At 38.8% G+C, this 21,676-nt stretch overlaps 3 protein-coding genes across 3 annotated transcripts; all 3 read left to right on the forward strand.

Moving 5' to 3' along the window:
- The first annotated feature begins 3,753 nt into the window (after positions 1 to 3,753).
- sp6 (Sp6 transcription factor) lies at positions 3,754 to 12,328 on the forward strand. Its single transcript, XM_067584318.1, has 2 exons — positions 3,754 to 3,958; positions 8,676 to 12,328. The coding sequence occupies exon 2, from the start codon at positions 8,798 to 8,800 to the stop codon at positions 9,716 to 9,718; it is 921 nt and encodes a 306-aa protein (XP_067440419.1). The 5' UTR covers positions 3,754 to 3,958; positions 8,676 to 8,797; the 3' UTR covers positions 9,719 to 12,328.
- Positions 12,329 to 12,695: 367 nt separating this feature from the next.
- Positions 12,696 to 17,297, forward strand: cwc25 (CWC25 spliceosome associated protein homolog). The gene is made up of 9 exons (XM_067584320.1): positions 12,696 to 12,874; positions 13,764 to 13,936; positions 14,038 to 14,274; positions 14,366 to 14,435; positions 14,656 to 14,804; positions 15,345 to 15,417; positions 15,547 to 15,752; positions 16,425 to 16,592; positions 16,770 to 17,297. The coding sequence occupies exons 1-9, from the start codon at positions 12,857 to 12,859 to the stop codon at positions 16,879 to 16,881; spliced, it is 1,206 nt and encodes a 401-aa protein (XP_067440421.1). The 5' UTR covers positions 12,696 to 12,856; the 3' UTR covers positions 16,882 to 17,297.
- A 1,049-nt stretch (positions 17,298 to 18,346) lies between these two features.
- psmb3 (proteasome 20S subunit beta 3) lies at positions 18,347 to 21,307 on the forward strand. Its single transcript, XM_067584322.1, has 6 exons — positions 18,347 to 18,506; positions 19,965 to 20,149; positions 20,257 to 20,364; positions 20,497 to 20,674; positions 20,957 to 21,051; positions 21,135 to 21,307. Exons 1-6 carry the CDS (start codon positions 18,504 to 18,506, stop codon positions 21,181 to 21,183), a joined length of 618 nt encoding a protein of 205 aa, XP_067440423.1. The 5' UTR covers positions 18,347 to 18,503; the 3' UTR covers positions 21,184 to 21,307.
- Positions 21,308 to 21,676: the final 369 nt, after the last annotated feature.

Below are 21,676 nucleotides of genomic sequence, written 5' to 3' on the forward strand. Positions count from 1 at the left end.
ATCTTGTGTTGATAGTTGCTCACAGCTGAAAATAAAAAGTTTATGGTGGAGTATTCTCGAGCTGCAGCAGCTCACAAAACCCTCAAAAAATAAAGTAATAAATCCTTAGCAAAACATTATGGCTAACAGATTATTTAGCAGTATCTCTCAACCTTGCAGTTTCACTGATGTCTGTAAGCACACGCCCTGTGTCATTACTGTAGAGTATTTCTTTACACTACTGTCAAAACAGTACACTGTTGACATTAGTAATAGTGCATGATCTCTAGTATATAGCGGGAGTTGACCTATATGAGGTGAATGGGTTTGGTGTGAAGACTACAACAGCGTTAACGCGTAAAGGTCAAAGGTGCTGCAGTGACATAAATAGATCGCTTGGTTCACCACAGTGAACTTCACAAGGATTTTACCAGATTAATGACAAGAGTAAATGTCAGTACTTCAAAAAAGCCTCCTTTTACTTGGAGGAGTGTTTTAGGAACCACAAACATTTCCATACACACAGCACAAAGTCAGATACAAAAACAATATGTTAGCAGTGTCAGAAATAAAAACTGTCAAACAAGCTATCTAAACATATTTAAATCATTAGGAGAATTTGTAAGCCCCTTGCTGAAATTGCACTGTAATTAAATGTTATTAAGCAGTCTCTTTTTGATTGTGCTGTATTGTATTCATGAGGAAATATGCTTGACTATTTAAAGACGTCAGTAAACACCATTTAGACGTGGTGTGTGGTCTTCAGTTCAGTGGCCTGATCTCTTCTACAGTATGTGTAACAGTACATAATACCGAGAGGGTATTGAGGTATTATACTAATTTCAATTTTATCTAAGTTTTGCTTTTGCTTGCAACAAATTTGTCAAAGTAGGTTTAAATTTTCTATCTGTGTTTATTCACACTGTTAATAGTTATTTTAAAATAAAATACTCAGAAAAATGCCTGTTTCATGAAATATGCTCATTTCAGCCCTGGCCTGATTAGTATGATCACTCTGTAAAGCTTGAAGGTGTTTAACTCTATCAAGGTGCATGCTGAATCAGGACTTTGTCTATATTTGCTGATCGCCCTGTGGTTCCATTATATCACCGTCATGTACTCAGTTCAAACTCAGCACTTCTAGAGTGCTGCTTCAGAGAAAGAGGAGCAGAGAGGGTAGGAAGTCACTTCCCACCAGCCTGTCTGTGGTCTGTATTTGGCAGTTGATTTGAAGCTGCTCCACCAACATGCTGTGACAGGAAAGGAATTAACTCAGCGAGCAGACAAAATTAAAAAAAAAGGCCTCAAAGGAAGATGATATTGAAAAACTGTTAAATGTGTGATGCACATTCAAAGCCACTGCAATCTATTAAACTCTGCCCTATTACAAGACTCACATTTGGCACCTACTTTAAGACTTTTGTAGCAATTAAGTTGACATATTAAATACTGTATTTAACTTGAATTTTTGTTTCTTCTGAAATGAGTTACACATACTTTGCCTAAAGGGTCCATATTGTTTGATAAGCAGACCTGTTGCAAACAGAAGTGGCTGGTTTCTGCCAAGTAAGATTTCCAGATTTGTGTATTGTGACTGTGTTTTGGCCCGAGCCAAACCACCTCTCAGGAGTGTCCACAATCAAAGGATTTCCAGGTCTCAACTATCTGATTCACAGGCTGCAGTCACTACACTGTCCAGGTTGCAGCACCAGTGCTGTACACACGTACGTAAAAGTCTACATGGACACATAAGAGATTGCGTACATCACTGTAACTGACACAATGTGACATAAGAATTCATGATGAATTTGTCTTATTTATATTAGGTATTAAAGTTTGTAGTTTTGAAAGAAAAGTGTGTAGAAATGAAGTTTTAATTGTATCAATAATTTCATAGGCTAAATATATATATATTTTTATAACTAGTAACAAGGAAGAACATATCTTGTTATATGACAACATTTGTAATTTGTCTTCCTCAGTGGATGGAGTGCAGTGAAAGCTCTGAAAAAAGCCGGTAACATTTAAACATTTAATATTTTTGTCATGCTGAAAAGTTGAAATATCTAATATTTGTTTTAACTTGCTAAATCGTTCAGCTATTTATGTAGATGTACCTGCATCCTGATGAAGTAAAAGACTGTTCTTTACACGCTGACAGAGCAAGACGTCAAAGAGTCAGTTTTCCTGCTGATACAGAACAAAGCAGGGATTCCTCAACTCTACATCCCAGGGTGATTTTGCTCACAGACACCACTATGAAAGATTTTGTTCTGTGGATCTTTTTGTTGTTATAGTGCTGTATTGTTCATATTAGACTTTATACAAAAATGTAGTTGTTGCTAGGCTTAGACATAAAGAGTCATGCATCTGTGCACCGTAGTTGGAGTGATGGGAGGAATGAATGAAACTTTAATTTATAATGTAGTTTTGCCTTTTTATAAACATACAACAAAATTGGAACGTCTTTTTGTGGGGGGGGGGGGGGATCCTGTGCAGGTCCCTAGGCCCCACTTTGGGAACCACTGGGGTTTTAGTCACCAGTGACGGAGGAAGTATTCAGATTCTGTACTTTGTTAAAAGCAGCAATATAACACTGTAAACATATTCAAGTTCTACACTGAAACTGTTACTTCAATAAAAGTGCATAAATATTATCAGCAAAATGTATCAAAAGTAAAACTACTGAATGCAGAAGTATGAGCTCCGTAGTGTAGTGTTACATATTAGCCTATTAGATAATTATTAATGCATTCATGTGTATAGCTGATTTTTAGTTAGTTTAATCAATAATTGTGTGTCATATTCTATAATCTCATCATATGTTTTGTGTTAAAAATGTTGGTAAACTAACCAGCAGTGGTGGAAAGAGACTAAGTTCTTTTACTCAACTACTGTCCTTACGTACAATTTTGAGGTACTTGTACTTTATTTGAGTATTTTCATTTGATGCTACTTTATACTTTTACTCCACTACATTTATTTGGTGGTTTCCAACCTTTTTGGCTTTTGACATCTTACAAAAAGCAGTGTGTAGTCGGGGTCACATTTCAGATGTCTATGAGTTGTTAACAGCTCCACCAAATAGTGATTTTTCCCTCTTAACTTCTCACATGGTTTCATTTCAATAAATGTTCAAATGATCCAATATTTCACCAAAAGTCAAAGATTAGAGAAAAAGTCCAAAAACTGAAAACAGATTTGTGTATCAGAGCTTTGTTTTTTCTTCTTTCCTCTCCCATTGATCATCTCACGACCCCTCAGATTTATCTGGTGACTCTTTTGAGGGCCCGACCCCTTGGTTGGCGGGATGTGCCGCATCAATGCTGCACGTTGATGCAGCAGAATTAACCATCTAATCTAATGATGTCATATAGTAAAATATCAGTCAGAGGGACAAAAGGAGTACTTTTACTTTAATACTTTAAGTACATTTTGCTGCTAATACTTATTCACTTTTACTTAAGTAGGGACTTTTATAATAGAGTATTTTTACATTGCTGTATTGGTACTTTTACTTAAGTACAGGTAAAAGTAGTAGAAATCTAAGTGGTATGAAACAGGCTACTCAGATAAAGCACCTTAAAGTTGTACTTAACTACAGTATTTGAGTAAATGTACAAGTTACAGTCCACCACCGTTGGTAGCTCTGTCAAACCGTACCGCTGATCCTCTCTTCCTCACCTCCAGCCGAGGAGGGCGCATCTTCAAAGGGAGAGACAGCAGACCAGCAGAGGGCGGAGCCTGGAGGCACTCAAGACGCACAGCCTATCATAAAGTTTGTCACTACTGAGAATGCAGCCTACCTGTGCGCCAAAACATCGATATTGCAGATGAAGAAAATCAGATGAAATATGATGAGGATATTATTTTTCTCTGCGCATTTTTCGACGAAGGGAAGCTGAGCTGAGCCAAAGTTTCTCCAACAGAGGTGCCTTCATTCCAAAAAGAAAATAACAACAGCAACAAGGACGAACAGGTAACTCAGGAATTTGACTTTACTTTCACTGCGATCTATTGTAATCGTGTCTGTTTATGTCTATGTCTGTGTCTATGTCTGTGTCTGCGTTAGTCACGGCTCAGTGGTTACCACTGTTGTGTCACAGTGAGAAGGTCCTGGGTTCGAGCCCCGGCCGTCCCTGCTCCTTTCTGCGTGGAGTTTGTATGTTCTCCCTGTGTTAGTACTGGTTTTCCACCTGGTGCTTCGGTTTCCACCAATCATCTAATACATGTATTATAAGGTTAACCTGACCCTTTGGTCAGTGCCCCTGACCACTGGCAAAAACAATTGGACTTCCAGTCCCCGGGAACTGCACTACAGCTGCCCACTGCTCCCAGTGTGTAGGATGGGTTAAATGTATGCGAGTGCTGAGAAAAGACGACAATGAAATCTTAATCTTAATTATAAATGAACTGATCTTCATTGACACTGTCTGGAATTACTATAATAATCATATAGGTATGAAACTGTTGGCACGTCCTGGCTGCAAGTCATCTACAGGGAACTTAAAGTTCTCTTATCCTGTTTGAAAAAAATAATTAAAAAGTAATTTCATATGACTTTTCAATCATTGCAAAAGGAAAAAAAAACACTGTAAAACACTTTAATTTTAAGTCTTAATAAACAGAACATTTAGTACATAATAAGCACTAAAACTCCTTTCACTTGAAGACAGTTGTTAAAAATTCACAACTGTCCCCCCAAAAAGGCAACAAAAGCGGCAATTAAACCCAAATGTATTATAATTTATCTTTTAAATAAAGTTTTAATTCTTGTCCTGTATTTTTGGGGGATGTAGTTTGAAGCAGGTTGAGACTGTTCAATAGCAGCCACCTGGGTAAAACATGAATATGTGTCGAATATGACAATGTGAAGTCAATATTTTCAGGTATAATAACATCAGCTGAATTTAACTGACAGTTTTCTGCAGCAACAAATTCAACAGGCTGACCTGCTGGTGAGGAAGCTCAGTTTCGTGGTAATGTATTTTACTTTATTTTACAAAATAATTATAGATTAATTGTATTACATTAATTCTTTAAATAATGTTCCCCTTGATGCAATTAACAAATGAGAGGGGGATCACACCAGAATAATTATTATGATGATTATTATGTTGCTGTTAATTTAATATTAACAGCAACAATGAGATATTAGGTCTATACTGTATCAATTATTGTACATGTTTCAATATAGAAAAACAAGAAGTCATTATAAAAAGCTATTTGTTAATTTTTCATGAATCTGATTGGTTTATTTAAAGTTGACTGCTATAAAGAATAAAGAAATAGTTTCATAAAATGCTACAGTACATTCAAGTTGAAGAGAGATTCAAAATTAAGAAGTAAATTTAATTACTTGTGAAGTGCAAAAAACTGATAAAATCCAATAACTCGTTTTGTGTTTTCATGTCATTCCAAACTGTTTGATAGCACGAGGTCAACAGATTTTACTAATTATGTTTGTAAAGGAAGGTTTCTATTACAAAAAGCTATCTGTGATGATTGATCAATATTTTAAATGCAAGTCTTTATAAGATATACGTGTATTGACAATTTTGTAGTAAATTAAATTGATGATATCCACACCAGCAGAACAGGTAGCACATTTTGAAACACTCTGTATATGGTTGGTATTTAATCTCTGAGTTCATTAAAACATAAAAACTTAAAAACTGAAACAACATGAACAAGCATGAAAAATGGTGTTCAAGGAAAATACTTGTGTGACTGTCAGCATTAGGAGAAATAAAACTGCAGCCCGCTTCAGAGATTTGCGTGCATTTTACTGAAAAGTCAGGCGTGTCAAACTTGGCATAAAATACACTCGCACATGAAATACTGTGGTAGACAACCGCAGCTTTGAAAAGTATGTAAATCAAATGAAATAGATTTCTGGTCACAGCATCAGTCCACTCAGACTGGTTAAGAAGCACAAAAAATGCTCTTAAAAGACTCTTTCATGACAACTGCTCTTTATATTTTGGCAGCAGTGATTGAATTTTACGCTGTCGTGTCTGAATCAGTGTCACACAGACACTCCTAAATCACTGAGGATGTAAAGCTGTCATCCATATCTAAACTACTGTATCTCTGCACTTAATCATACAGTTATAGCACAGAGGAACCGATTAGTAGAGATTAGCCCTCTATCTCAGCTCTGTATGTCACTAACTTAATCCTTATCTCAGGTGTGCAAATTACATTTTAGGTTAAATCCAATCAGTATTTTGTTAAATTCAAATATAAAGTTCATTGAATTATTTCTTATTAGTGCACCTACTAGATTTTTTTTTACAGGTTTGGAGTCAGATTTGGGTCTTCACACCAGTTCTTTGTGTTTGTATTAGCATGTTTAAAGTTTTGGTGGTTATGGCAGAACAAAATGTTTTGGTTTTGATAGAGAAGTGTTTGACCCTCATCGTGGCACACTCTTCTTACAAGTGACCTGACCCCTGCTGAAGTGGTGTGTTCAACTCCACCCATCTCGTACTCCAAGCAGGTTAAAACAAACTACTTGTAAATGCCATTTGACCCAAAAACTGATCTGTTTGGAGTGTTCACAGACGGCTGGCGTTAACGTTTGAACCGTATTTTTCTACATCTGGGAAGAGATGGAGTGACGAGATGGAGATTGTGGACTTATGATTAAACTTGACCTGTAAATTATTCTGTAGAATTAACTTTAAAATGCATTGACTTTTTAATACAGTGTTAATTAAACCTTTAAAAGTCCAAATGACAAACATTAAGTGATAAATAAAATGTGCCCCAGGGAATGAAAAAGGGTAAAAAAACCTTTTCAAATGCAAGAAAACTGCACAAATATCAATAAAAATGTTTTCTTTTTTAAAAATCACCTTCTTTCTTATTGCTCCCTCTCTGTGCCTCTTCCCGATGGCAGACTTGTAAACCAGGGGCTGTGTTAGGTCTTGGTCGGGCAGGTTTTATGACCAGAGCTCTGTCATTGCTCTGTACCATCCTCCTCCTCCCAGGCTGCCGTCCCCCATCCCCTGGGGCCCCCCATGCCAGCTGTTTCCCTTAGGAGCTCAGAACGCTCCCAGCACTTTGGCGAATGGAGGAGGATGCTCCTGTCTTGGTTTGTTTACGGTTATGTCAGTAAGAGCGGAGTTGGGGGGACCATTCCGCTGTGTGTCTAAGTCGCATTCCCAAAAAATTACAGAGCACTAGCTCTGGCTCCAGGCTGACATGAAATAAATCAGCTTGACCTTTAGCACCAGACCTTTCATTAGGGAATTCCAAACTAATTGCTTTACGATTTCATTGCAAGTAGAAAGCATCTCTGAGTGGGTTTGACTGAACCCTTGAGAAGGAAGCGTAATCCCCTTGGTTTGGCTGTATTGACTCAACAAATTGAGATCTACAGAGGGGATCCTTCACTGTCAGTCTGAGTGACACCACCTGGGTGCTGAACCATGTGTACACTACCTACATCTAATGCATCTAGACATTGGACAGGACATTTGTCCTCCACTGGAGCTTGACCTCTTGTTTCTGGGCGACCTTGTTCAGTTTTCTATGTCAGTTAAGATATCACACCAAGTGATCTCAAGACCAAGATACCAACCTCTAAAGCTTCAGACTACTTTACTGTTTCCTGCTGTAAAGATAATTGTAGATGTTCGAGGATGGGGGTGTGGTGGAAGTCAACAAGATTGTTTGGGGCTAGGACATGTTTGGAGCCAGGCACAAGTCGTGCAGGCTGGTGCTTCTTGTCATAAATTTCCACAGACTTGTCGAACTTTAACAAGCTTTGTGTAACCTTTGGAAATCAGAGCCGCTCCTTCTGTGTGGGACGGCTGACTGACGCTGTTGAGGTCCGCAGGACTGTACATACCTGGAGCATGTTGGGGACAGGATGCTGTCTCAGAGCGTGTGCCCGTGATTATATACATAAAGTAATTGTTCTCGTGTTATTGTTGGACTCTCATTCTCAGGCTTCTGAATGCCATCAGTCTGCAACTGTTGATGCTTTCTGCCGCCAGTGTGTAAGAGGCGGGGCGTTTTACGGGGCTCCTTTTGTAACTTGCCTGAAGGGCTGTTGTTGTAAATCATGTGTGATTCATAAAAAACAGGTTCTCCTGTCTGCCAGGTTTCATCTCCACAAACCTCAGAGACGTACAAATAGACTTTGGCCTGCAGCCATACCTCCCTGGAACTTCTTCCTTTACCAAACTGCTCTCCTGTCAACACTCCTCTTCGCTCTCGTCCCTCCCCCCATCTCACCAGCATTTATCTCCCCCCGCTGCTGCCTCAGCCTCTGCACAGGGCCGATGATGTTGTTTTCTTTGCGCTTGTCTTTGACTGTCCTCCATGGGAAGTACCTGGCAGCGGATGCATGTGGCAGGTTTCTGCCTGGACACGTCTGTCTCCCCCTCTCTTCTGGCTCCACGGCCACGCAGCGTGAGAACTGCAGTATCCATGGTGATGAAGGAGGTGTGCTGGGGGTTGGTTATTTAAATGTTGTAGACAGGAGGATTTAGGCCTGAATGTCTGCATATTTGAAGTTCAGAAACGTCAGATCAGCAGAGGCTGAGTGATTCAAAGCCTTTCAGACTGTAAAAAATGACCTCAAGACTTAAAAGTCATTGTACGCGATTCTGAGAAGTCATTGAGAAAATGCAACTAAGTCGATACCAGATTGGAAATATAACAATTTCTTTTTTTTTCCTCAGGTTTTTTCAATGCACCACCTTCCCACCATGTGTTAATCTTCTCTGCGTTACCAAAAAGAGAGTGAACAACACTTTGAGCTGCTGACCTCATCAACAGTCCTGCACCTGCAACAGCTGCTCACATGGCCCACCCTTACGAGCCCTGGCTACGGACAGCACCACCTAGTGGCAGCTCAGAAGACATGAACATCCCTTCTTGGTGGGACCTCCACAGGGACGTCCAATCAGGGAGCTGGATAGACCTCCAGACAGGGCAAGGTGTCGGCTTGCCTTCAGTGAGTCCAGGGAGCTCCATGGGGTTGCAGCCCTCTTTAGGACCCTACGGTTCTGACCCGCAGCTGTGCTCCCTGCCTCCAGCTCAGCACGCTCCAGCTTCACACTCATCTCACCTCTTCCCCCAGGATGGCTTCAAGATGGAGCCACTGGCTCCTGAAATGCTGCAGCAAGAACCGTACTCCCTGGAGGAACCACAGGAGAGTGCTGTCTCAGCCCGCCCGAAGCCCCAGCGGCGCTCCTCTTCCAGAGGTGCCGGCCAGGCAGTGTGCCGCTGCCCTAACTGCGTCCATGCTGAACAGCTGGGCACTGACGACAGCAGGAGGAAACACATGCACAACTGCCACATCCCTGGCTGTGGCAAAGCCTACGCCAAGACCTCCCATCTGAAGGCTCACCTACGCTGGCACAGCGGGGACCGGCCGTTTGTCTGCAACTGGCTCTTCTGTGGCAAGAGATTCACTCGCTCTGATGAACTGCAGCGCCACCTACAGACGCACACTGGCGCCAAGAAGTTTAGCTGCGCATTATGTCCTAGAGTGTTTATGCGCAATGACCACCTGGCCAAGCACATGCGCACACATGAGTCCCCACCAGGACACGGGGAGGAGAGGGTAAATGGAGACGGGAGGATGGATAAGGGCTTTGATTCACCAACACCTCCTCAGTCATCCTCAAACGTGTCTGCGTCTGACGCCACAGAGCCACCGCTGAAGCTGAAATGTGAGACAGACCCCTCAGTCTCCAGTGTAACAGGGCAGTCCGGCTAATTTCATCACTTTCAGAAGAATTTTTTGCAGTTTACCATCTGTTGCTCTTTCTGAGGTGTCATAGTTTTACAATAGAGTAGAGAATAGAAGGTTAAAATTGAAATAAAAGGTTTGGACAAATGTTCACTGATGAGAGCTGGATGGAACAGAAAGTGTTCTTCTGTGGTTCTATGAATTTATCAACTGGGCTCAGTGATCATCTAAATGTCATAGCACACAGAAAAAGGTTTTACTCTTTGTTTAATAAAAGGGAATGGTGGCTTAGGACGCAACTGAGCTGAAGCTACGGCTTGTTGCTGGACTTCCACTGCTGCTAGAGCAGATCAAGAGACTGGGATGAGTTTAACTGAAGGTGGCTTGTTAACTTGTTTACAATGAAATTAATCCAATGTGTTACTGGAAGAGTTGGGGAAATGTTTGCAATATGGAGAAATTTTCTTTTTGTTTCAGACTATCACCATATGTGTGTAGCCTACTGTGCAAGTTGTGACAAGACACTGGAATATAATATTACATTTTCTAATTTTAAAAGGTCAGTAGCCATTCAGGTGAGTGACAGTTCATGCCACAAAACTGGGTGTGTGTATGTTGGTATGTAATGAAAGTACAAGAGACGGTAATGCTGTACCATGGCAACGTGCTGTGTTTCTCCACAATGAGAGCTGGAGTGATGTTGATGTGATGCTGACAAAAATATAATATAATATAATATAATATAATATAATATAATATAATATAATATAATATAATATAACTACAGTTATTACATTATTACAGTGGCTAGTATATACCAAAAGTGGTAGTAACACTTAAACCAAAACAGCAAACAGCAGTTTTGATGGTAACACTTTATTGATGAGAATGATTATACATTCAGATAATGTGAACACTGGTTCAGATGGAACACAATGATGCAAAAAAACCCAAACACTAGTGCTACAGTAATGTGAAAAAAATACAACTACTTACATGTTGAAGTATCACATCAGCCAGACAGTGCAGCCTTCACTCCTGTCAGGTAAGAACAGGAAGATGAAGCCGGACATAGAGAGAAAATTCTGCCTGGTCAAATGAATCTTGGTTTCTGTTGGGACATGCTGATGCCAGCAACCATATCTGACATAAACACGACTCCACAGATCAACCGTGTCAACACTACAGGCTGCTGGCGCTGAGTGAAACTTCCAGCAGGATAACGTATCTTCATTACATCATGATTCAGGGAAGGTAATTTAATCCAGTGGCCCATGCAGTCCCAAGAGTTAAAGCTAATCAATATTCTATGTGTAATGTGAAAGGGGTCGCTTGTAGTGACAAACAGAGAATTATCATCTGACTGTGCAGGTCTCCTCAGCTCTGCAGAGAGTTTTAGCAACTTAAAGCCCACAAGCTTCTGTTTTGGTTCTGTCTCACCGCTCCCTTGTTTCCAGCAACTGGCAACTGTTTTCAGCAAAAAAGGCTGCTACCTGCCCAGGACCAACAGACAAAGTTAGCGACTGGCTGGTGAACATAGTGGAGCATTTAGCAGCTAACATGCTGAGTGTGTTTGCTAAAGAGTTTGCCATAAGAACTTTACATGGTGATAACATGACAATGTTGTGTTTACAGCCTGTTTCACTGCCCCCAAGTGGCCCAAAAGCATCAATTAATACTATATAAGCCCAACAGAGCTACTTTGTGATGAGGCGGATGTTTGTATCTATAATATGCAACAGAAATCTTAAAGGAGCTGACCTTAAATTCATGCCTCACAAGGTTCATTCCAGGTGTACCGGAAAAGGTGGCTTTACAAAGATCTTCCAAAATATCATTATCTGGATTGGTACAAAACCATATGCATGTCAGATCAAGCTAACGTTTCAATCAACAACAAAGAATGTGTGAAGGGCTTATCTCTCAACACATTTTATTAACAGCTGTTGGTGTATCCGAAGCTGCAGTTTTCCATGTTCCCAACTGACAAATAATTCAACTCATAAACAATCTTGTTGAAACATGATGCCATTTGACTGATTAGCATGAAAAGAAAAAAATATATACTGTGTTGGCAGTCCACTCAAAATGCAAATGAACAAACTTTGCTCATTTTAGACATGCACAACATTATTTAGGTTACTTGTTTTGGATAGTTAACTTTCATAATCAATATTGTATGATCAATAGTTCTGTAGCAAGCTGTATGAGGATATTTAGGATGTATGTAAACCATCACAGACATTAGGCTGAGATTTCTACATATTAGGGAGCTTACATTCTTGGAGTCTCACAATTGCTGTATTTATGTATAGAAGATAAGAAATGGAAAACAATGCTTAAACATTAGTCAATGATTGTGTATTGACTATTATTATTGTATGGCTGTTATTAGATATTATTAAATAGGCTTATGATGTTTTCTTTTATGTTGGTCAGTAGAACAAGATGGACAGCCTCTTTCATTGATTGCTGATAGTATATGTTTTAGTTGTGGAGACTGTAATAAAATAAGTTCTAAAACTTTTGATAAGTTAAATATCATGGTGTAATAACTTGTATTTAATCTATTATTTGTCCTCTATTAAATAAAAAAACTATATTCTGTGTCCATGTCAAACCTTATTTATTGAAGACAAGATTTCTTGCAGTTTCATTTGCACTCACCAATTAAGACAAAATTAACAATAATAATATTGGGTTATTCTTATATGTAGTTATTATTATTATTATTACTCTCAGTATTGGAAGTAGTAGTAGTGGATGTTCTGAGAGCCAGTAAATATGTAATCAATTTGAATCAAATTAACAGCCAAACAGCCAAAACACACACATTGTCATAACGCACAATATGTATTAAAATCGATTAAAACCGATTGAAAATTATGTTGACTCAAATCATTGACTAGTTATTCACGACGGCAGACGCGTGAAGTCGAAGTTTACGAGCGGCGCTTGAATGCACCACGAGCTGGAACCGGAAAGTGAATCATACAAAACAGGATATAATTAAACGCATCACACACACAAGCCTCAGTGGCTCGTCTACCTCTCTCCTCTAGCTCTCTAGCTAGCGTTAGACTTTCGTTGTCCTACTTTTTTATAGTTAAGATACCGATTTGTTCATTTCCATTTTTGTTGGACTAAAACGACGAATTTTTCAAGATGGGGGGCGGTGACTTGGTAAGTATGAGAGATGTACCAATCTCCGCAGAGAATATGGGAGTTTAAAGCTGTTTGTTTATTTGTGTTGCTACAGATGCTACGTTACATGAGTTAAGACGTATTCAGACTTGTTACGAACCACCGATCAGTCCTTCAATATTCACTTTGACTTTGGTCACTTCTTTTTCTCCTATTTTAATAGCTACGAGTAGCAGCTACTTAACAGTTAGCTTCACTTGCTAGACGTTAGCGGTTATATGAAAGTCAGTTATAATGGTCGAGATTTATTTTAGCATAAAGTGCTTCATAAAGACTCATTTCTGTGGCAAATATATCTGAAATCCTTAGGATTCCTAGTCCATCGTTATTATTATTAGATTTTATCATTAGAACATCTTTATTGACAGACAATGAAACATAAAAGTGAGGTTTATAGTGATGTTAAGCAACTCAATCTGCTAATGGTGGCTATCGATATACATCCATTCTGCCTACTTGAATATTTTTGATTGACAGTTATATTGGATATGTTATGATAATTATGTTGTATATAATTTGTCTCTATGTGCTGAGAGCTTACACATTGACGCTTCAGTATTAATGATATAATGATCTCATGCAAAGAATAATAATATGAGTTATTGCAGAATGAATCATTTTACTTTAATACTTTGAGTACATTTTGCTGCTAATACTTATGAACATTTACTTAAGTAGGATTTTTCATGCAAGACTTGTAACGGAGTATTTTTATATGGCTGTATAGGCACTTTTACTTAAGTAAAGGATCTGAGTACTTCTTCCAACACTGAAATCCATTCGAGTCAAAGTGATTTGTGCATTAAACGAACTATCTAATAATTGCTGCTGATGTAGAAACTAAATGTTTTTCATTGTCTTTCGCCAGAACTTAAAAAAGAGCTGGCATCCCCAGACGATGAAAAACATCGAGCGCGTTTGGAAAGCTGAGCAGAAATATGAAGCTGAACGCAAGAAGATTGAGGAGCTCCAGAAAGAGCTGAAAGAGGAACGAGCCCGAGAAGAAATGACGAGATATGCTGAAGACAGCGGTGCCATCAAGTTAGTTCTTTCTGATATGATCGAGAAACATTTTGTGTTGCTTGAGACAAACAATCAGTATTTCAGTCGTGTTATAAAATGCATCATTTGTCCAATGACAGAAAGAAGGATGATCGTCTAGACTGGATGTACCAGGGCCCTGCTGGTCAGGTGTCCAGAGATGAGTATCTGCTGGGACGTCCCATTGACAAGCAGATCACCGACCAATACGAGGAGCCTGAGAGCGGTCCATCAGCAGAGACTGGCCTCCTGCCCGGGTCTATCTTCAACCCCGCCACCCCTGCCTCGAACCTGGACATGGCCGCCAAGATCAGGGAAGACCCCCTATTTGAAATCAGGTTAGTAGATCCTCTCCTTCTTGTGATTTGAACTGACATTATGTTTAATGGTTACGAGTAATTGAAACAATATTTTGTTTGTGTCCTGAAGGAAACGTGAGGAAGAAAAGAAGAGAGAAGTCTTGACTAATCCAGTGAAGATGAAGAAAATCAAAGAAATGGTAAAATTACTCTTACCTTGATAAATGTCATTTGTGATACGTGTAGTTTGACATCCATTGAAGATGTTTTTTAAGATTTTGGTCATGTTTTGATAGTTTTCACTATATTTATTAACACCTGTCAGCTGCAGTCACGCTAGATAAGTAGTACTATGTCAGTAGTTTACAGCTACGGTAGTATTTTTTATTTATTGTTAAACATTGATTGGTTTTCTTACAGCTGCGCCAGAATCTTGACAAGAAAGACAAGAAAAAGAAGAGGAAGAAGGAAAAGAAGGAGAAGAAAGACAAAGAGAGAAGAAAGGAGAAGAAGCACAAGAGAAGGAGCTCAAGTTCAAGCTCAGAGGAGGAAGATGAGAAAAAACACAGGTATATAAAGAGCTTGTTTAATAATTGCAGCATATATATATTAGTGATTTTATGTCTTACTATTTTGTTTAAACTTTTAAATGACTGACATGCTGGCATTTGGTACAAATTATTTTTTGACGTCACCCTTGAGGATTAGCGTGGAATCCAACCCTGGTTATCACTGTGCAGACAGCAGGAGGAAACTGAGCTGCAATTGCTTTAATTTTCTAATTATTGGCTTTGATTTGACTGACACTGTCCCTTGGAATTACGGTAGCTCATGATACTGCTGTGCAGAATGCATGCATTAACAGCTCTCATGACATATCCAAGAAATATGAACTTTTATCAGTTATATGCCAGTAGTAGTATTTACTTGCCTTTTCTGTTTGAAACAAAAGCCGTCAGATTGTTTTAAGCTCTTGTCAATGCGAAAATACATGTTTTCTATAATGAAATTCACGCTTTATTAGCACTGTAGTGGCATGCAGAGGAAATTTCATCCATGTTCAGTTTGTAAACATTAATTCATTCATTTTGGTCTGTTATTTCTTTCAGGTCACATTCACGAGATGAATCTTCAGCAGACGCCAAATCTTATTCCCATCACCTTCCAGGCTACGGCCTACAGGTCAGTAATCAGTGTTTCATAATATCTCTGATATTATGATGATATTTATTTTACGTTATGATCTGTTCTCAATTTAGTTATTGATCCCTCACTGGACCAGAGCACTAACAGTTAAGTCTTCCCTCTCAGCTTCCTGCTGGCAGGCATCACCAGTCCTCAGCTCCTACCAATCACTCAGGGCGCCATGAGAGGAGCCGCTCCCGATCTCCTCACAGGAACAACAGGGAAAGCCACTCCTCCTCCTCTTCCTCGTACAGAAGCGACCGCAAGGTCCAGCCCAGAGCTCCCAGCCCAAAGAGAGAGCATCACTACAGACAGAGGAACCACGTGTCCAAGTAAGAGTTCACAGTGTACACACTGCACTTGTAAATGGATATTTAAGTATGCTAATTATCTGAACTTTTAGTACTATGTTAGATTGAGCTGAAACAATCACTTGGTTAATGGTCAGAAATTTAATCTGCAATTATTTTTATAATTAATAAAATGATTAATAGTTTTGAAGCAATTAGGCCAAACATTCTCTGCTTATCTTGCTTTTTTATCATTGTAAATTAAATATCTTTTGATTTTTGACTGTTAGTTGGATAAAACAAGTTATTTTAAGGTCTCACCTTGGACTTTGGGAAATTATGACCTGCATTTTGCACAAATCTCTGGCATTTTACAGATCGATCAATAGAGAAAATAATCTGTACATTGATTGATAACGCAAATTTCCATTTTTGTAGCTATATTCGCAAGTATTGAGAATTTTATCACCAACTAGTTGGATTCCTGTACAATTTGTGTCTCCAAATATTGTGGAAGTTCTGTTAGAGAATCATAGATTGATGAAGTTGTTCATATAATATATAGTATCCTTCAAGAACACAACATACAGTAAATTTAAGTTAAGATAGTCAGAAAATGCAGTTTGAATAGTAATCTGTAGTAATTCAGAGGATTGTCTTCATCACCACCAACACTTAATCAATTCCAGTAATTTTCCCACATATTTTCCGTAGGAAGCTCTCTGCAGAAGAGCTGGAGCGAAAGAGGCGGGAAATGATGGACCAGGCCAAGCAGAGGGAGGAGGACAGAGAGAATAATGTGAAGAGATACAAGAGGCAAGATGAGCAGGAGAAGCAGCGGGAACAAAATGCCAAGCGGGACCGCCATGCTGGCTTTATCCAGTAAGTTTCTGAGCAACATGGACACTCAGTGAGAGGATGATGTGAGGTTTCTGGACACGTCCTCTGTTCCTTTTTAAAAGCACAAATAATGTCTTTCTGATATCTGTTCAGTCTCATCATTCCTGCTATTAAATGCTTTATTTTGGCTCCAGTAACACTCACCTTCTACTCCTGCAGCAACATGAAGCTGGAGAGTGCTGCCAGCTCTTCCTTAGAGGACAGAGTGAAGAGGAATATCCACTCTATCCAGAGGACGCCGGCCTCCCTGGACAACTTCATGAAGAGATGAAGACACAACACATTTGTCAAAGAGAGTCTATGAACTGATTTTAAAAAAAAAAACTTTGACAAGACTATACCATCCACCCATAAATGTGTCTCTTAATGTATGAGGCTGCAGGATGGATGGATTGATGGTGTGGTGGAAGTCTGTCATGAGTTCAAACAGGGAATCACATAGCAAAGCAGATTCCACAGTGATATTTCAGATAAATGCAAAAGGTCTATCATGGTTGATCTGTTCTAGTTACTTTCTAGAAAGCCAGTATCCCTTTAAGGTTCATGCAATCTGAACTCTGTAAGCTCTATTTTTTTGTTTTTCCAGTATAACAGGACCTGCTTTTATCTCAAGTCTTTTTGTAATATATGTTTGTTACTTATTGTACTCCTGTGAGTTGAAACTGGAATAAAAGAATATTTCCAGAACTCCCTTATTTGTTTTTCTCTGTAAACAAACATATGTTATCACTGGGAAACTCTGCCATTCAGATAAAACATACCAATCATAAACTTGGCCAAATATTGACAAAAACCTGGAACTGTTCCAGGTTATATTTATAAATTTCTTCTGTTGTTGCTTTTGCCAAACTTGACAGAGCTCACCTAACATTCTGAGCAGAAGAGCTGTTTTTTTTTAATTTAAATTATTCTGTCCTTATTTTAACAGTGCTACAAAAGAATGCACATATACATACATGAATCATAATTATATCAAACATTATTGACTGAAAAGGTGTAGGCTGAAGCTTTAGCTTAATATGCTTAACCTTTTTACCTCATATGTAAAACAAACAATAGTCCTAAAATACCAAATCAAATATTTAATTCACCATTATCTGCATACCTCAGTGTTACATTTCTTTACTGTTATTTTGAACATTTTTTTAATTCACAAAGTGTACTACACATTTTAATTCCCTATCAGACTGTATAGTGAGAATTTAGTTCACTGTGTTATAAAAATCCTCAGAAGTTGGATTTAAACAAGTCAAAACTCATCCAATAGTGTGGTGTAAAAGAATTTAGGCAATTTATTCTTCAGTTGACAAGTCATAAATAGCTCAGAATTGTGTGTTTATTGTTAAATTGTTTATCAGGCTTACTGTTGAACAAATATGAATAGGTGGTTGCAATATCAGCTACTTGTATTAATTGAATAGTTTTGATGAGTTTTGAAGCTGTTGGTGAAACAATGAAAGTTATTTTAAATTTTTGTCATTCATTAATATTCGTTTGGCAGAAAACAACTGAGACATGAAACGATGAAATCTTTGGTTGCATACCTACCCCAGGGAGACTCACCCATAGACATGAACCTGAAAGTTACAACACAGTTTTTAACATTTTAAAGAAAACTCAGTTTTAATTTCACTTTAACACGCCTCGAACAAACTATGCCTGCACCGGTCGCCGGTGTCTCACATCTTCCAATGACAGCAGCGCGTTGTACAGAGAAGTTTTTATCCAGCCAATCAACTTTGAGCTGGGCGGTGACGTGAAAGGATCATGCTCGGTTGGTTTCTGTGTTTCTTCTAAATCGTGTAGTCACTGCGGGAGGCTAGCAGCCGCTGAAACAGCTAAGTGGAGTTTGCAAAGTTATAGCTACTAGGAATACACCGCAACAGCTTCACTATGGTAAGAGCACCACATAGTAGCTCATGTTGTCATTTTCAACTGGGGTTTTTAAATTTAGTTTAGAAAGCTAACCGTTACAAGAGTTTTGCTAAGCTAATGTTGATAGCTCATTAGCATGCTCACCAAAGTTAGCTCACATTTTCTGTAACTTATCATTTGATCAGTTATCATAATGTCCTCTGATAACTTTATGTCCTCAATAATGTGGCAGCTAACGGTAAAGAGGAATATAATAGTAGCAGTCTGTTGTCGGTAGGTAGTTTATGTCATTATTAGCTCATATTAGCTTACCTAGCCGCACATGAGCTAACGTTACATAGCGTTATGTTCAACTCACTAGAATGACATTTTACTACAGCTGATTTAAACTTCAACTGTCCCGATTAGCTAACGGTGACTGTAAACAGCAAACAACGTTTGATCACATCAGATACTGTCAGCTTGTTTAGCTGAAGCTTAAACTTTATGTAGGACGTCGTAAAGCTTCTTTCAGCATCAAATTAACAAGCAGCTGCATCTGTGCAGTGAAAGAATTTATGGATATTTTCACTCATTATAATTCAGACATTAGTCAACTCTAAATTAATTTCCTAATTAATTTTTTTTTCATTCACTTTTGTTTCCTCTTTTAAAGTTATATCTTTGTAGTGCATATTACTCCTCCATGTTTTACAAATGTGAGTGATATCACAAAAAACAAATTTGCCTTTGGGGCTTTACAATCTATACAGCATACAACATCCTCTATCCTTAGACCCTCGATCGGATTAATGAAAAACTACCTTTAGAAAAAACCCTTATAAGGGGGGAAATGTTAGAAACCTCAGGAAGAGCAACAGAGGAGGGATCCCTCTCCCAGGACTGATGGGCATGTAACAGATGATGTGTGTACAGAATAGACCAAGAAACACAAATTACAGAAATACAGCATGGACAAACAGGATGACAGCATTTTAATGAAATGATAATACAATGCATTTATTAGTCACATACTTGTAGGGATTTTAAATTCAGGTGTGATAAATATATATCAGGCATCATATCATTTTTGTGTGGAACAAGTGTATTATATATTTATATATATATATATATATATTACACACTCATTGCTGTTGTTGAGCCTTTTAATTCATGCATTATTATTCCTTTTCATGTTGTCGGGCTGCAACTGTCATTTTCATTATCGATTAATCTGATCATTCTTTTCTCTATAAATGAATCAATAAGTTTATAAGTCAGAAGTTTGAAAATAGTTAAAAAGTTGACATTTTGCTTGTTTTCTCATTCAGTTTACTATCACAAGAGATTAAGAAAACATTTGAGAATCTGCAGTCAGAAAATTTTCACTTTAAACAATTTGTAATGTTTTAATCATTGAAATTCTTGCCAGTGAATTTTCTGTCAAATGATGAATCAATGACCTGAGTACCTTTTTATCTCCTCTCCTTCTCCATCTAGTCTATTATGTCCTATAATGGAGGGGCCGTCATGGCCATGCGGGGGAAGAACTGTGTGGCGATAGCCGCAGACCGGAGATTTGGCATTCAGGCTCAGATGGTCACAACAGATTTCCAGAAGATCTTCCCCATGGGCGAGAGGCTGTACATTGGGCTGGCTGGACTGGCCACTGATGTTCAGACAGTGTGAGTGTGTCCAGCCTCATGTCTAATGTATCAGGACTGATGAATGATGGGTAGCTTCTCTCTGATAACACTGATGGTAACACTGACTGTCTTTGTTTTGTGTGTAGATCCCAGAGGCTTAAATTCAGACTGAACCTGTATGAGCTGAAGGAGGGACGCCAGATCAAGCCCAAGACCTTCATGAGCATGGTGTCTAACCTGCTGTATGAAAGGAGGTGAGTGCAGGTCATTCAAAGATGTCCACTTTGTTCAGAACACCCAAGGCACGTTTTAGTCTGAAGCTGCATACAGACCACACACACTGTAATGTGTGATTATTGATTGATTATGTGTGATTTTATCATTAGGTTCGGGCCATACTACATCGAGCCTGTGATTGCTGGACTAGATCCCAAAACCCTCGAGCCATTCATCTGCTCCCTGGATTTGATTGGCTGCCCCATGGTGACGGAGGACTTTGTTGTTAGCGGTACCTGCTCGGAGCAGATGTATGGCATGTGTGAATCTTTGTGGGAACCAGACATGGTAAGAAGAGTGTGAAGTTTGAAGTTGCTCTTACACCTGTATGTTGGTGGCTGGAGGTTAGTACAGTACAGTCGGTATATTTACATCTAAATGAGTATCCCTCTAATTCTGCAAATATAACATGTTGGCAGTGTTCAAAAAATTGTTTGGTAGGAAATTACAAGGTTGCAAAGGTTTGTTTACACAGCCAAAAACTCACAGCTTTAATGACTTGACATACTTTGTTTACACAAATTCATGACTGTTTACCTGAGAACTGTGTGTGTGTGTGTGAACGTGCAGGAACCAGAGGACCTGTTCGAGACCATTTCCCAGGCAATGCTGAATGCAGTTGATAGGGATGCAGTGTCTGGTATGGGCGTTGTCGTACATGTCATGTAAGTAAAGCGATGGCAAATTGAGTGTATATACAGGTTGTGGTTAGTAGTAGTGACTAACAACTGTTTCTTTTCTGTGGCAGTGAGAAGGACAAGATCACCACACGAACCCTGAAGGCCAGGATGGACTAGAGCTCCGGCTTCTCCCCACTCTTCACCAACAGATGTTTTTTGTATAAAAATAATCAACAACACTTGTACTGTCTTTTTTTTCTTATTGATATTGTTCAATAAATGAACATAGGTTTAAACAGTCTTGCCTGATGTTATTGTGTGTTATTGAAGAATTTGCTTGACATTGCCACAACTTTTCAGATCTGCTTGGGGATGTGAACCTGATACACAGGCGTTAAAACTCTGTGCACTAATGAAAGAGGGTGACACAAGCAGCATTGGCTAATAAAAATGCTTTAACTTTCTATATACACAAAATGGCATAAGGAATAGTGAGATTACTGAAACTGTCAATTCATTTTTCCAGCATAGTTTGCATTAAACTTCAAGTATCTCTAGACTATGACACTTCTCTTCAAAACTACACATGCTATCATCTGTGACATTCTGCCAGAGACAAAGGGCCCATATCAGTCCTAATCATGAAGCATCAGACTTTAACATCACCTGT

Source organism: Thunnus thynnus, chromosome 3 (assembly GCF_963924715.1).
Source record: "Thunnus thynnus chromosome 3, fThuThy2.1, whole genome shotgun sequence".
In the NCBI taxonomy this organism is placed as follows: domain Eukaryota; kingdom Metazoa; phylum Chordata; class Actinopteri; order Scombriformes; family Scombridae; genus Thunnus; species Thunnus thynnus.